Source organism: Chelon labrosus (assembly GCF_963514085.1).
Source record: "Chelon labrosus genome assembly, chromosome: 11".
NCBI classification, from domain to species: Eukaryota; Metazoa; Chordata; class Actinopteri; order Mugiliformes; family Mugilidae; genus Chelon; species Chelon labrosus.
The window spans coordinates 21,593,166-21,610,328 of NC_140344.1; the positions used below are offsets into that span (position 1 = coordinate 21,593,166).

Here is a 17,163-nt window from a genome sequence, read left to right on the forward strand (position 1 = left end):
TGTCTGCCCGGGTAGGGGCTGTCTCTATGGCGGTGCTCCCCTCTCGGTGTGGTCGGCCCTCAAAGGTGGCTTTCTCCTTGCTCCAGGTCTCGGTGCCCGGCCATGTCTCTCTCTAGCGTGTACAGTGAGTGTGAGCCTGTGTATGTGTGGGTGTGTGTGTTTGTATGTGCGTGGGGGTGTGTGTGTGGGGGTGTGTGTCTCTGTGTCTCTCTGTGTTTTTACATTGGTGGGAGGGTTGGGTTTTGTCCTTGCTGTTTTGCCTTTGTGAGGCACTTTGTATCGCTTTTCAAGTATGAAAGGTGCCATATAAATAAAATTTGATTTGATTTTGATTTGAAGCTAGTGCACCGACACCTGAAAATTTATATGCAGAAGCCAGAACTATGATGGAAGGAGCAGGACAGGAAAACCCTAACAACCAATATAGCCCAAATAATCCGTTTTGTGCAGATGCCACAAGTAACTATAACCAAAGGTATGCTTACATGTGAACTAAAGGGGCAGTCTTTAAAAGAGGAAAAGAGACAGGAGGAGGTGAAAGAAATAAAGAACATGTTAAGTGAACTGAAAGAGGGAATGGCCAAGTTAACTGTCAGAACCAGGGAGAGGGAGAGGCAGAGTCACAGCATGGAGAGGTAAAAGGAAGAGAGGCAGCATGGACAGGAAGTGAGGGGAAGAGAACAGGCGAGGAGAAACTGGAGAGGACCTTGAAGCAGCTGGAGGAAAAGACACGGGGAAATTAAAGACCCTAAGAATAGCACGGGTAGGTGGTGCAGGACTTCCTGTGGGTGGCGTCAGGGAGGGGAGTAGGGGGGCGTGGCTCGGGTGGAGGACCGTACCAATCCGTACGTTCTTAAGACCAGAGAAAAAAAGGACTTTCTGCAACAAGGATCAATTTCAGGCGCATGGATGGGAATGGACGCGACTGCAGAAAAAGGAGCTTTGATTTCCAAGAGTCGGGCCGTATAGTACCGCTGGAGCAAAGGTGTCGATCGGTCAAAAGGGGAAAAAGTAAGTTTACTCGCAGGTGATAATCGTGTTCATAACAGTTGTTTGTATTTTGGGCAATGCGTGCAGCCAACACGCGGCGTTAAGTGTGTGGGCTGCCTTTATTTGAAAACCCACACACCGCGTTGTGCCCTGTAAGCCAAATAACGTCATCCCTTCAGTGAAATCTTCATCTTTAATGTGTTGTCAAGTGTGACAGAGTAAAATATTTCACGCCGAAACGCGTGGCGTAGTTGAAAATTAAAATATTCAAAGTGAGATACGACGCACAAATGAAAAGTGAATAGAAGAATCCGTGCACATCCTGGGCAGTTCATTAGGCACGCTGTGCATTATGGCAGTCCTGCACAAAATCATAGCTTCATTGTTTGTTTGAAGTCATTGCAAATTTTCCAATTTTGGCAGCTGGGGTTTGCAGTACTTTTGTGACACGTGTTTGTATTGTTTTGGCATTATATCCCGATCAGCCACTCCTTTTAAAACCGCTGAAGTGTGAGGTGGACAGCATTGATCCTCTCATTCTTTAACGGAGGAGAAAAAATAAATAGGATGCTCTTAGCAGTTTCTTCAGTTGTCTCCAGGGAGCAGCTAAAGAATGGATGAGATTTGACGAAAATTTGACGACATCAGCGGTCGAATAATCTATTTTTGACAAATGAAAACAGTGTTGCTTTGCAACGCCGGACAAAACTCGGTCAGCTAGATCAGTGTTTTTCAACCTTTTTTGAGCCAAGGTACTTTTTTTTTTTCATTGAAGAAATCACAAGGGGGCGGCACAGAGGCGAGGTGGTTAGCACTGATGCCTCACAGCAAGAAGGTCACAGGCTCGAATCCATGGGCCGGCTGTCCTTTCTGTGTGGGGTTTGCATGTTCTCCCTGTGTCTGCGTGGGTTCTCTTCCAGGTTCTCCGGCTTCCTCCCACCATCCAAAGACATGCTCATTAGGTTAATTGGTGATTCTAAATTGGCCGTAGGTGTGAATGTGAGTGTGAATGGTTGTCTGTCTCTGTGTGTGGCCCTGCGATGGACTGGCGACCTGTCCAGGGTGTACCCCTGCCTCTCGCCCAATGACAGCTGGGATAGGCTCCAGCAGACCCCCGTGACCCTTAACAGGACTAAACGGGTATAGAAGATGAATGAAATCACAAGGCACACCACCAACCAAAAATGTTAAAAATTAAACTCTGTAGCCTATATTAACAATATAAAGTCCTTCTTGTCAAAGTGTCTTGAATATGAATCAAATAAACACAAAGAAAAAAGTCTTATTTATATATATATATATATATATATATATATATATATATATATATACACACAGACATTTGCAGATAATAATTTGTTTTCAAAAAATGTTTTTTTATATCAATTAGGTGAAATTGGATAATTTCGCACGGCACACCTGACGATCTCTCACGGCACACTAGTGTGCCACAACACGGTGGTTTAAAAACACTGAGCGAGATGACATGGAAGCATAAAAACGTCATAAAATACAAATTTTACTACCACATCGTGTAGTGTACATGTATATGAACACCTTGTGTATTCATCCATTTATTTATTCAGGAAAATTAATAATTTTGTACTTATTTGTGAGCTGCAAAAGTACCCTTGTTTTCTTTTCTTTTTCTTTTCTTCCTTCCTCTTCTTCCTCTCTCTGCCAGATATCCAGAGTGTGTGACCCATTGGGGGGAGGGAAGAGCATGGTTCCCACTAGAGATCCCCTCGGGGAAATAAGTGGGTTCAGTGGTAGCCCTTTGTTTAGGCCCCCATATGTCTGTGGTTTGGCATGTGGTTACCAAAAAATCAAAATAAAGAAATTGTATTACATGTGATGGTTTCTTCACATTGTATGCCAAAGGTGAAGAACTGCTCTTTTGACTGAGCTTCTTGTGACGTACAACCTGAAGGGAGCATCTTGAGTGCTTTTCTCTTCACTATGAAAGCCATTATTGTTGTTTCTCCAATCTAATTCTGTCAGCAGCTGGACCATTTATGTGCTAACATGCTAGACATACGTAGTCAACAGAGCATGTGTAAATCTGTTAACGTTTCCCCGCCGCCTGCTCAATTTCAAAAGGCATTATCAAAATCAGCGTCGGTCTATTTTCTGCAATTTCTCCCCTTCTTCATCCGCTCGTGTGATAGCTAATATTTTATATGAGATTTCACATCGTTGAGAGAAACCAGATGTGAAAATAACCTTGTGTTTCTAGTTTTAGGCTCTGCGACAGTAAGGATTGAACATATAATCACATAATAGGGAAACGGACACAGCTGCTTGACCTTTAACTGACATCTGATAATATCTAATTGCCACATTTAAGTCTAGGTTCTATTATTATACTGTACAAGGAGACACCATTAGTTTCAGGGTAAAAGCACCTGAATATTTTTGGGAAAGGGCCGCGTCCAGCCCCGAACTACATAAACAGATACTTGAGACAATAGATTCAGTCTGTAGTGGTGGTCGGATCAATCCAAATATCGATAATATTGCTACCAACGTTGGTATCGAGATTGATTGATACCAATGTAATGAGATCAATACTCAAGTTTCAGTTTCTCTTGCTTCACTAAGAGGCAACCTGACTCTGTTTGTCTGAATGCCGCTGCTGTCACAGAGCAGAGCAGGCTCATTTTGCTCCTCCTCCCCCTCTCGTGTGTTTGTTGTACCATCACGTGAATCTAGCGGTATCGCACACCTCTATCAGTCTGTACTCGCATGGCATCCTGACAACAGAGTTTGTACCTTTTTAAGGAATAAACTCTGCTTGCATCAACTCCTGACTTCTCCAGCGATTCTTTCTAACTTGGAGGATATTCCAGACACCGGTAAACTCTAAGGAACTATATTCAGTGTTGAAGGAAGGAGGTATAGGCAAGGTATATGGCCTGACCTGATGCCTCAACTTTTTTCCTTCTACAAGTTTTCTTGTTGAGCAAAATCATGATCTGAAAGCTTTGATTGAAGTAACATTTTGCTTATGATACTGAATACTGTATCAGTAAGGTTTAAACATATTCTCACACTGTAAGGAAAATGGGCACAGCCACCTGACTTCTAGTTGACATATAAGAAGTAAGAGGACCACACAGAGCCAACCAGACCATAAATGGAATGGTTATTCTTTTAAAAGATGTACAAGAAATTAGGAGTGGACATAGCTGTGACTGTGATGAAAGTGGATGAAAATGTACTCTACTTTTGGGTTCAAAGTCCACATGTAAACACAGACATTGTCAGGAGGAAGGGCAAACCTGGTACAGGAAGACACAGATATTTCCAGAGAGGAAAGTACCGTATTTTTTGGCTGTGTCCAGCCCCATATGCTAATGAGGCACCAAACACCGTAAAACCTTATCCATGAAATCAGTCTGAACTTGCGTCGCTCCCAGAATCAGACTCGAGTTTGTTGAGACTAACTCTGTCTGCATCAAACTTTCTCCAGGGATTCTTTTGAATTTGAAGACACTCCAGATGGCAGTAGATTCCAAGAACCTAGATTAAATGTTGAATTAAAGAGGTACTGGCCACTATCTGGCCGTACCCTGTGCCTCAATTTTTTCTTCCACAGAAGTGGCCTTGAAGTATAAGTGAACCTAAATGGCATTATGACTTTTCTAAGTTTGAGACTGACGACGAAGCTGGATAGAAATGGAGGAGACATTTATTGAGTTGTGGCAGGAGCACATATGCTTATATATCATCCCACAACTGTTGCCCTCGTGAGAGTTGGCACGAGAGTTTGATGCGTTCAGTTGACTTTAGGTAGTTTGACAAATCATACAGTCTGTGATCAATCACTAGGCGCAGTTGTTAAGTGTGTGATCCCCAGTCTTTCAGTTGTCATACAAAAATCTGCTGAAGCCAGTCTGTTAGGCGCCGTCCACACAGAGACGCTTTTTGGTTTAAACGCAGATGTTTTGCATCGTTTTGGCCGATCGTGCACACGAATCCTGTAAACGCATTGCCTTAAAACGCACAAACCTGGTCCCAGGGTGAAAAAATTCGCAAACGCAGCTCTTGAGCTTTCGCGTGGACGGCGAAAATGCATTTGTGCGTTTCGATGATGTCATCGCCACACCACTCGAGCAGCCTTCCACCTCCCTCTCCTGCCGATTTGTAAACAGCGCTCAAGCTTTAAGCGCACGTTCCGCCTCTTCCTCTCCGTTTTTGGTGAATTTCTGAAACTGAAACGGCGCCACCTATAGGCCTGGAATATGAAGTAGTGTTTTGGGTCGTGTTGAGACGGATCCGTGTGTACGCAAATATTCTTGAAACGATGCCAGGGAAAACGGAGAGGGAAAAGATCGTTTTGGTACGTGTGGACGGGGCCTTAGTGTGTACTCCTAGTCTTTTTAAGATCTGTAAAATTGTGTAGTGAGTCCCCAGCTTTACTCAAGACAACTTGTATTGAACACAGACAGGCTTGTAGCAGTTTGAAAACCCACTTGCTATTTCGTAAAAAAACAAAAAAGACAAAAAATAATGATGTCTAGAGTCTGGGAGTAAGCAATACTATCAGGAATGCAGTAGATTTTGACAATAGATCGGTTGCAAGCTAAACGGAGGCGGCTGAGATCATGTAAAGCTTAGCCCAGGGGACAGACCTTCTGGTGCATATAAGGAGATGGATTTTCAAGCTAAAATCAGTTGTTCTCCAAAGGCAACTCAGGTTTGTGTGCTATACTCCGTAAACTCTATTCTTCACGTCTGAGCCTGACTGTTCCTGTGTCCTTTCTAAAGGAGAAGCTTAGAGTTTCCAGAACAAGCATAAATCTTCACTGGCCCTTATTCTCTGGAGATTATTCACAACAGGAAGAATATGAAACTTATGTTGAGGAGACAAAGCCACAGATGGCTGGAGTTGAAGAATTCTTTTATGAGCACAGATTATAATAGAGGTTGACAGGATAACTGATTCAGAAAGCCACATGATACATGTGGTACGAACTTGCCCATAGTACGATCATTTTGTGTTTGTTGCTCAGACCTTTGACTGATGTGGTTCAGCCGCAGCAGAGGAGGAGGAGGAGGAGGAGGAGGAGGAGGAGGAGGAGGAGGGCCTCATTTCTGCAGCAGCTGTGGGCTGTGACTCATACCAATGGCACGCGCCGAGACAGTCATTACAGTTATTATATCTATGTAAGGCACTGATAATAAAAAAAAATAATGTACTAGCAGTAGTGTAGATTACCCTATTAGTGTTTGCTGTTACAGCAGAATCTTCCACATTTGATCTTTAAATTGTTATAAACATTACTCAAAGTGAAAGTAAGCAATGAATCACATAAGTGAGCTCCTGGAGTCAATACGTTTCAGGTTTACTAAACATCCTGTCCCACATGACGTGGAGATGGCATCCTGTTTGTCAAGCCGTACTTCTAGTATTACATGTTCTTAGTCTACCAAACAGCTGGTCAAGGATTCCGTTAAAATGGCATCGATTGAAATCTTTCAATCCTGTTGAATTTGGCACTATCTGTACCAAATTATATTTTCTTTGAGTTCCGGGGTGCGGAAAACAAACTTTTCTGTGAACAATGGGGCACTGTGAAAAGGGCTGCATACTTTGTTGAGAAGTTGGAAATGTGCAGCCGGTTGCCTGCAGCTTTATCTAACAGCTGACTGTGAGTACTGGTTCTTGTTCCATCACTCCCTGCAATATTTCAAACTGATCCACTAGCAGGAACTCTGCACTGCAATCTGCACTTATATCCAGTCGTCTGTTTCTAGAGATTGTATTGGCAGTAATTTATGTGGGGCGAAACATTAATAGGCGGTAGACATAATTTGCTGACTAATGAATATTGGTGGAATATATCCTCAAAAATGTATTGCGTTAATTTGAACATCTCATTCCATGCGTTTAATAGTCACAATTTGCTTCAGATTATGAATTTCCCTGTTTTAGATAAAGGGGTCAACTGGGAAAGGTCTTCTAAGCAGGGCGGTATCTTATGTAATTAAATTACACAAAACTGTATTGTTTCACAGTAGTGAAAAGCGTGAATTTGGAAGCAATGTATTGGGATCTCTTCTATGCAGGCAATTGACTAATAGTGATAATAATAACACATTTTATTTGTAGGCGCCTTTCAAACACTGCAGAAGAAAGTCGAGGCACCGGGCCTGGCCAGTTGTTGCCTATATCTCTTTCCTTCAACACGTAATCTGTGTATTTAGAGTACACTGGTGTCTGGAATATCTTAGAGATGGAGTTTATTCTTGAAAAGATACAAACTTGAGTCTCATTCAGGGTGCCTGCGAGAAGATGTGTTTTGAGTCTGCGTTTGAAATGTGTTAGTCTGTGTTTTGAATGTCAGGTGGGTGAATGTTCCAAAGATGTGGATCTAAGCGACTGAAACCTCTAGAACCCATGGTAGACGGATGGGCAGGTGGTGCAATAAGTTGGGTGACTGAGGAGGATCTGAGAGTGTGCGAGGGTGTTTATAATTGCACAAGGTCAGATAGATATGATGGAACTTGGTTGTGAAGGGCCTTGAAGGTAAGTAGTGGGATCTTGTATTCAGTGCGGGATTTTATTGGAAGCCAGTGGAGCTGCTGAAGAACTGGGGTGATGTGGTCCGTGGAGGGAGTTCGGGTGATGGTACGAGCTGCAGTGTTTTGGACCAGTTGAAGTTTGTGGAGACACTTGGATGGTAAACCGAAACCAAGTTGCAGTAGTTGATACATGATGTGATGAGGGCATGGACAAGAATGGCAGTGTTGTTCTGCGTCAAACACAAAAAGCTAAGCTTATGGTCATTTATAAGATCCTGGATAAGATGACCCTTGTTCGGAACTGAGCGGACGTTGAGTAGACCGAAGTTGATGTTGGGGTTTTTTACATTCTCATTAGCTGACCTGGTTAGGCTGGCCAATATGCTGTGGTCAACTTCCGGACCAGCCTTTCTTGAGGAGAGACGAGTTGCAGACAAGATTTTATTGGTTTGGAGTAGTCAAAGTGGAAGCTCCGAGGGGACCCACAGTGAATCTATTTCCAACTGGAGTGGCAAGCGATGTCCAGGTGGAGTTGTAGTGCCGATGGAGACTCAGATAGGTGGATATGTAGTTGTAGGAGCTCAGCCCCGGAGTATTGGATTATTGCTGTCGATGGATGAAGTATGAAAGACGAGACAATACGTGCAAACACAGACTGCACCAGCAGTTTATTGATGCACATAGCTGCCAAGGATAATCCAACAGAGGCTTCCTGGTAGCAGTCAAATGTGAGGCCAGAAAGTGGCAGGTACATGCACTGAAGAACTGATTTACACTTGGTAACAAGGACAGATTCCACCTAGACCACATTGGTGAATATCTATTAAGTTGGGAACGAATTCAGTGAAAACGGTTAAAAAAGAGGGTTAAAAAGAGAGGCCTCTGGAGACAAGCGGCAGCTATTTGCACCTGCGTTCACTCAACCGGAAGCCCATGTCAGCCATCCCCAGTATCAGAAGAGGTCAATACAGCCGTTTCTAATGAGTCTAATAAACATGTCAAAATCTCCTTATACATATCAATGGATGTTGGAAAAAGAAACGGAAAGAAAAACTTGTGGAAAGTCTTGTGTGTGTTTGCAAAAAAAAACATATTGATTGTTACACTGTTAAGTGTAATGTAAGATGTTTTACACTTGCTAATATTTTTTAATCCCTTTTTCAGGAACGTTACCTCCACAACCTACTTCAAGGCTCAAGAAAGGACCAAAAATGCAATATTGTGCACTGAAGAACGGGCAACAACAACAGTTTGGTTCAAATTCCCAACGTTCACAAGCTGCTCCTCATTTTATCCATGATGTAAAGGGAACTCGGCAAGCGGTGACTGCAAATAACGTAATTCATTACAGGCCAGCAAATGCAAGAGTCCAGCAACCACAGAGTGCTCATTTCAGCTTGCACAATGGAGCACACCCTGCAAGGCAGACATTAAATGGGCAGACCTCTGCAGGCCCTAATCAGACAGGTGGAGGGAATGCTAACGGATATTTTCTTAAAATATGTAATGGCAACTTGCAGTCCTCATCAAGTAATGTGCAAAGTGGAAACCCTGGTTTTCGTACCTCTTATGGATATCAGGTTGCCAGGCAGCAAGACTTTCATCAGAATTCTGCAACCCAGAGTCAGCCTACAAGGATGACGGCAAGCACTGTATACTCCCAGCAAGACTTTCATCAGAATTCTGCAACGCAGAGTCAGCCTACGAGGATGACTGCAAATACTGTGTACTCCCAGCAAGACTTTCATCAGAATTCTGCAACGCAGAGTCAGCCTACAAGGATGACTGCAAACACTGTATACTCCCAGCAAGACATGTCACCTTACTGGAAACCAGCACCTGTGGCTCATGAGAGACGATCAAAAACATCTCAGAATGTTTGCACCAGCCTATTAATGTCTGCCACTCCAAACTTACAGACTGTTTATAACCAGCTCTGCAGACAAAACGGCACCCAGCATGGATTATTTCCTTCCACTCCACCAACAACTTCTAATATGGCAACCTCCCTGTCCTTCAGAAACACTACAACTGCAACAAACTTATCCCCAAATGCACAAGTTTTGTGTAACACCAACATCAGTCAGAAAACTCAACAATACCCAGCTCAACTCAGCTCATCATTAAGTAGTGGTGTGGATGCTAACAACTCTCCTAACTTAAATTCATATAACCAGAGTAAAGCGAGCTGTTTCTTGACAAAAACAAAAGATCCTCCACCATATTCAGATACCGTACAACAGCAAATGCTCAGGGGCAACATGAGTCCAGTATACTTAGGTCAGTACACTGCTCGGCCTGATGGTCCACCTTCATCATACATTGGTTCGACTTACGGAGGGCACCAGTGTGTGGGCAACACCAGAATGACGGCGTCTAATCAAAATACTCAACCTGTGACTTCAGCTCTCCCTGAAAAGTATAATCCGGATTGCATCCAGGGCAGACCTCTCCATTCTGGACAGTCTTTGACTGAGAGCCCAGAGAATGCTATGTCAAGAGCAGCGCACCCAGTAAATGTGCCATCCCATCAAAACTCTGCACCAAATGTCTTCTGTAGCAATCTAACAGGAGATGGAAATGGTAGAAGTATGTCAGACAATGCACATCTTCCGATCAATGAGACTATTTTAAATGGGATTCTTGCTAGTTTGTTATTTGATACTCCTCCTGTTTTAGCTGAGGCCACTTCTCCACAGATAAACAAGACCCAATTGTCCGAGGCAAAGAGTTGTGAAATGCAGGAAATGCAGTCATCAGTCAAACAAAATGACGGCTCCATTCTCTTGTCCCCTGGTCACACAGGGACGAGGGCTGTTGCTGTTGTGCAGCCACTGACTTTGGAAAGCTATGCCAGTGCGCACACATCATCTAATACCGCAACAGGTGAATCTTCAAGTTACCCTGAGAAAGTATGTATTTTACCATCTGTGGCAAACCCTGCTTTGGTGACTTCAGAGACAGTTTCCCAAAACTCGGCACAGAAATCTGTTGTGGATATTGGCATTGCAAAAACTACTCAAAAATCTGTAGTTTCTGAAGCACAAGTAGGTCCAAACAGTCCCAAAGACCAAAATAAGATGGAAGCACCTCCAACTGCTCAGGTATTTGAGCTTTCTTCAGTCCCAACAACTGCATGGACTGCTGTCGACCTAGCTAATTTAATACAGGAAGGCGAAAAGACTCAGATGAACCTAAAACCTTCCACAGAAACTTTTCTCACAATGAAACTTCTACACCTGTTTTGGAATAGCAGTTACAAAGAAATGCTTGCTACGATCAAGTTGGGCTGCCACTTGGATGTGATCAGGAAGGTTAAACAAATCTACAAGACACATGGGGCATCAGACTCCGCTATACTGTGGCAAGTAAAGGAAGGCTGTATGGAGCAACTCAAAAACTGCCATGTCCTCAAAGATGGTGAAGTCTATTCAGAAGTGCCTTATAAATCATCATGGTTGAATGTCAATGAGCAGCTGAATGACATATACAATGAATCTGACTGCCAGGTAGATCAGATGAAGACAGCCAACCATATTCCTGCACCAATTTTAAGTGATGTGCCCAAAAAAGTTGTGCCAGGAACAGAGCTTGAGCCTGTTAACTCGGGTAAAGAAAAACAAGCCTACACAGCTGAAGCCTCCTCAACTGAGACGTCCTCCCCTAATGAGACAGAGCTCAAACCTGCTTACCCAGCTAAAGAACCACAAGTCTGCACTGTCAAAGCCCCCTTAACTCAAATTGCATCTCCGAATGAGGCAAAGCTTGAACCTGCTTACCCGGGTAAAGAAACAAAAGCCTTGACTATCGAAGCACCCCCAGCTCAAACTGCTTCCCATGGTGAGATGGAGTTTGAGCCCGTTTACCTGGATAAAGAAACACAAGCTTCCACTGTTAAAGCACCCTCAACTCAAACTGCTTCCCATGGTGAGATGGAGTTTGAGCCTGCTTACCTGGATAAAGAAACACAAGACTCCACTGTTAAAGCACCCTCAACTCAAACTGCATCCCCCTATGAGACAGAAAGTGCTGATTCCATTGACGAGTTTTACTCATTTAAAATTGAAGTTTTGCCTCCTGAAGAAGCCAAACGTATCTTTGGGCAAATACAAAGTAGTGTGGACACCGTTAGTCAAGCAGAGGATGTCATGAGTAGATCTGTGGAGGGTGATACAGATGCTACATTGAGCAAGTCAAAGCCAGACAATGGCAATATTGCCCGAGTTGAACATATTTGCTGTGTTACAAAGTGGATGGAATTAATTTTAGGGTCAGACATGCCTCATTTGGATAAATGCAAATGCAAGGAAGAACAAAGTCCTAAAGAAATAACTGGCAGAGCCCTCGATCAGGAAAAGAACGATGACCTGTGTGGGATTAGCAAAGTTCACCCTACCATGGAAGCAGATAATCCAACGAAAGCCGAGGAGAATGTTAAACAAATGACGACTTCAAGTCGCTCAGAGTTTCTCAATGAACTCATTGAAATCATTGACTTAACTGACGATGACAACATACCTCACTCATCATCTGACCAAGAACCAAAGAACATTCCCCTCATAAGTAATAACACCCAGTCAAACATCTTACTCTTATGTGAAAGTGACGATGAAGATCTGTCCAACACTGAAACTGAAATTCCCAAGGCGGTGCCAGATGTATGCATTAACATGTCAGAACCTGGGGATGAGTGTGTACAAGAAGACAACAAATCTGATGAAACTGAGCAATTGAGCTCTTCAGTCAGTAGCGAAAAACAACCTGAAGAGTTCTACGGCCACAGCAGTGACGTCTCCATACAAATGTCAGGCGGCAGTGAACCTGTACATCTGGCGGCGTCGCCAATGGAAAGCAAAAGACAAGCTCAAATGAGTGAGAAGTCTGACCTCAAGACATCTTTCAGCCACTGTGTCGAACATGAAAGAAAACGGAAAACACTAAGCAGTCAAGAGAATTTTTTTCCATTGCGAAAGAAATCAAAGAAGTGCAAACGCAAAGTTGATCGGGATTCCCAGCGTCACCTTGAGGTTCTTTCAAAACATGGGAAGGTTTCTGCTGATGTCACTCAGGCTTGTCCTTCACTCTCAAATGTTAGAACTGTAGAGTTGGTACTGTTTGGCTCAGCGCAAAAAGAGAAGTGTGTTTTAAAGGGTACCAGAAAGAGCCATGTGTCATCTTCAGAGAGTCTGTCAAATGAGGGAACTAGGCCTCCAGAGGTTCTCTCTGTGACCTTGGGGAAAGAGTCCAGTGAAGCTGTCTCCAGGGAGGAATGCTCAGCCAAGCGACTAATTTATGAAAACTGGAAGAGGAGTTTTCAACTGACCAATATCAGCCACAGAAACAAACTGAAAACACAACAATGTCCTTCTGCCTCTTCATCTGGGCCGAGCTTCAAGAAAGGGAAGCTGCCTGTGTTGCCTAGAAGGAGGGCCTCTCTTGGAAATGTCAAGCACTCACGGGATTTATACAAGAAGAAGAGGTCCCTCTCTCATGAACCGAAACTTGGAGAGAAGACAAAGGAATACACTGTCACACTTAAACAGCCTGCTGAGCACGATAGAAGTAACGCTAAAGGTGAACGCACCAATGTGTTGAGGTTCAGCGTGTTACCCAATACCTTCACCTTCAAGGATGGATCCAGCGGGAGAAAGGAAACCACCGAACCCTTTTCAGGTGAATTAAGAGTTGCTGCAATGTTTGTCCTAATAAACTCTCATAAAACTGGTTGACTTGTAAGAGAAGATGTTTGTTGAGCCCACAAAACACTGGACACTACATTTTCTGCAGCATGTGTTTAATGAACATTGTAGGTGACATTCAGAAATATCCAGAAGAATATTCAGTAATTGATTTATAGAGCTCTGGCTAAGCTAAATCTACCTTAGGTTATAAACAAGTGATTTAAAAGATGGCAATAAATACAATATAGTAACAAGCAGCTTCTGGGTAAATCCTGATTCATCTGGGTTATAATGTCAAACTTAATGAAGCTCACTTCAGAGCTGCAGTAAACACTGCTTAACTTGAGCTGAAATCAATATTTTCATTATCTGAAATAAAATATTTAGTCCCCACATTGTACAAGTGGTTTGAACGACAAAACCGGCCGCTCCGTTTATAAAATTAAACCCACAAATGATGCAGGCTCCATGTGTAAAATGGGAGTCAAATGATTTATATGTTATAATGTCAAAGTCTCTTCTCCACTAAACGCCTGACCTCTTTTCAGACAAGCCAGATGTAGAGGAAGAAAGAAAACAGAGCCCCGACAATGCTGCCAAGAAAGCAAAAGGTAACAAGTCTTCTTTAAGCACACTTTTTTTCTTAGCTAGTAAGCGTAAAAAAACATTTCTCTTATTATTATGAATGCGTTGCACCACAGGTTCATGGTATCCGAATGAGAAGAAGTGTACCCCGCTGTGTTCGCCTCCGGAGACCCCCAGCCTCTTCCACAGGTTTCAGAAGAAATACATAGAGAAGACTCAGACATCCATGGACCAATGATGTGAGACCAGACTGCGCCTAAGTCACGTGTTGCCTTTTCTCAGGAAAGTTTTTTTTATTCAACACATTTACTTCCAAGAGTGCTACTTAAATTATTCCTTTTTTTTATATTTTTGTACTGTATATGTTTTACAAGGAGTAAATTATGCATGTGTCAGTTTTATACACACTGTAATTGTTTACATGCCTGTGAAGGTTCTCCTGTCATCCTCGTCAGGTACAAAAACCTTTTCTATGCAAAATGACAAAGTGACTGTTCCTTTTTGAACATACCTCTTTGCAAACTGTTTGTTTTACTGATCTGTAAATAAATTCTTGTCTATTTTGTTGAGCTGTTGTACATTACTGATACCAGAGAACAGGAACATGCAAGACTCAAATCCAGCCATGTTAACGCCAGGCACCAGCAACAAACTGCAAAGCATGCCTTGCTCTACACATGTACCAAGGCAGCAGTCCGTGACCTTTCTTCCTTCCTTCCTTCCTTCCTCCCTCCCTCCTCCCCTTTTTAGGCAAATGCCAATCTGGCTCCAGTTGCTGCTGACCGCCATACGAAGCTGACACCCAAATACTTTCATGTTTGGGTGTCAAAGTACCAGACATGGCCTTAGATCTGTTTTGTAATGCAAATGACCAAGTCCTGCCTGAACCACTACTGACTGTATGCACTGTCCCCAAACAGCATGGGAGCTCACACAACGAGGAAGGGCTTCATCAAAAAGATGCTCTGGATGAGGTTCAGTAAAGTGAAGCAGATTTATCGACCTGTTACATGGAGCTGAGTGTGTCTCAGCATGCCACACATACTCTGAAACGAGTGACTCGTCCCCGTGAGAGCCCCCCTCTTAAGGATAGTTGTCCTAGAGTAAAATGAAATGAAAGGAATCAGAACACACTGACAAATCATACCCAAATAGTAAAAACTGTGGTAAAATAACAATGTTTAGAGTAAAAGTTAATGAGAAGGATGTAAAGAATTTTCCAGGTGCCAGAAACCTTTAAAGTGTTCAGACCGGTTTTAAACGGCACATGATTTACATTATTATTTCAAAACACCAGTGGGGAAAGTACCTAAGATTGCACCATTAGAAAGACGGAAGGATCAGAGTGAGAAAGAAGGTAGAGCAAAAGCGGGATAATAGAGGATGCTCGAAGCAGTTACCTTGATTGAAACCCCGGGATAAAACTCAAGAGTTTATTGTCCGTTATACTGAATAAACTCTCATTGTTCGAACTTTGCACAAACAAATTGAGTAATTTGTAGAACTGCTCAGGCAGTTTAAATGGCCAAACCTGAGCACACTTCTTCTTCTTCTTCTACTTCTTTAGGCTCAGTCTTATCTAAGTCACAATAACTATTATCATCAAGGCATCACACATTATCTTTACAACTGATGGATAGTATCTTGGGGCATACAAAGCACAAGATAAGATAAGGTAGGACTGTATTTATCCCTGTGGGGAATTAAGGTGTTACAGAAGCAGGGACCAACAGTGCAAAATACAAAAATTAGAATAAAGTACAATAAGAGAAATTATATAAAAGTGAAAATGTTAAGGTGCAAAACATATTTACATATTGTATCAGGTTTAAAGTAGCTAACCAAAAAGTTGAAAAACCAACTTATGTTAATGGTTTGTTAATGGTGTTCATCGGATAAGACATGGAGCTAAATCATGAATTTCTTAGAATGCATATGCAGTTTGGAATAACCGCACTGCTGTACTGCTGCTGTAATTATTCTGTAACGTGCAAAGAAGAGATGAAAGAAGTTTTAAGAGAAATCTGATAAATTCTGCTAGAGGCATTTCTTCAGCCCTCACTGTTCTTCCCTCACGAAGACTGGATCCACAGGAGGAGGGATAAAGCTGCTTTTGCCTCGAGGGATGCTCCCGTAGAGCTTAAACCTCGGCCTAGATATGCTGAAATGTTTTAATTTGTTTCTGTGATTCTATCATGGAAGTGGTATTAAAAAGATATAGAAACATTTGACAACACGCTGACCCTCATAGGAGAGACTTGGACAAGGTTTCTTTGTGTTGAAAGGGAGCTTGCCGTGCCACTTTAAAAATAGTTCTTGCTCTGGGTTCTGTAAAGCTTCTAGTAATTACACCATAGCCCATAATTGTTCAGTTCTTATTATCAACCGCACACTCATTAGCGGTGACAAATAACTACAAAATCTGATCCAAGAAACCATTTCAGCTTTTCAATGACAGTACTCTACTGTCTTTCACACGCATGCAGTGAGCAATGAAAAGGCGACTCCTCCTTCACATGTTTTATGTCTGTCATGAAACATGCAGACAAACAGGTCTTAGTCTATATGGCTTTACATCAAAGGTAGTGACACCGACGACAGGGACAAAGAACACACGGTTACAACAAGGACTCTGGTTTCATCATTCAACAAAACAGCACTGAAAAATATTCGTGTATGATGTACGACAAAAAAGCATGGCTGTGCAGAAACTCACATGAATATAGACACTAAAAGCGCCCAGAAACAGAACCCTTTATGTTACTATAGCGTATCCTCTCCAGTGCAGTTAAAGACATGTAGAGTGAGCTCTGCAGAAACTCGTATGTGGTGTCAACGCGATTTTACAGAGTGATTTCTGTTGGAATGCCTATATTATGAAAGATTTTCATGACACCTTTATGATTACATGAGCATTACCTGCAACTGATAAAGGGCAGAGGCGACTATAGGGATAGTTTGTAAAGAGTATCCCTAGGGTAGGTTTCTGAATTCATATTAATATATCCTGTGTAGACTATAAACTGAGCTGACTATGACACTTTCCATCTTAACTACTGTCGAGGAAAAATCTCCTTATCACTGGGTTTGTTTGTCAAGAAAAGAGGAAGAAAAATGCCTTTGCAAGTTTTATTCACCGGCCAGGGGAGAAGAACCATCACCATGCACACAAGCAACAGGGTGAGTTAGTTCTCTCTATCCATGATACAGAACATACAGCTTTTAAACTCTTCTACTTTCAGGGAGGCTTCCTCCTGTCCCGCTTCTCCGTATGCAACTGTTCTCAGTTGACAGTAGCGCTCCTGTTGAAAAAAAAAAAAATAACCTTGACTCTCAGTACCCTCTGGGACTTCCAGTATCTTCTTCAGTTTATTTACAG

At 42.5% G+C, this 17,163-nt stretch overlaps 1 protein-coding gene across 2 annotated transcripts; it reads left to right on the forward strand.

Moving 5' to 3' along the window:
* The first annotated feature begins 570 nt into the window (after nt 1-570).
* Nucleotides 571-14,353, forward strand: amn1 (antagonist of mitotic exit network 1 homolog). Of its 2 annotated transcripts, none has more exons than XM_084555011.1 (4): nt 571-1,011; nt 8,683-13,191; nt 13,748-13,810; nt 13,901-14,353. In XM_084555011.1, the coding sequence occupies exons 1-4, from the start codon at nt 906-908 to the stop codon at nt 14,020-14,022; spliced, it is 4,800 nt and encodes a 1,599-aa protein (XP_084411137.1). In that variant the 5' UTR covers nt 571-905; the 3' UTR covers nt 14,023-14,353. The 2 variants fall into 2 exon arrangements, with proteins under 2 accessions (XP_084411137.1, XP_084411138.1); XM_084555012.1 differs by lacking the exon at nt 571-1,011 and adding an exon at nt 6,186-6,644.
* Nucleotides 14,354-17,163: the final 2,810 nt, after the last annotated feature.

Bases quoted from the DNA above. Each gene is read 5' to 3' on its own strand.
- amn1 (XM_084555011.1), top strand. From the start codon at position 906: ATGGATGGGAATGGACGCGACTGCAGAAAAAGGAGCTTTGATTTCCAA. The intron at 1,012-8,682 runs GTAAGTTTACTC...TCCCTTTTTCAG, and splicing joins ATCGGTCAAAAGGGGAAAAA to GAACGTTACCTCCACAACCT. The intron at 13,192-13,747 runs GTGAATTAAGAG...ACCTCTTTTCAG, and splicing joins AACCACCGAACCCTTTTCAG to ACAAGCCAGATGTAGAGGAA.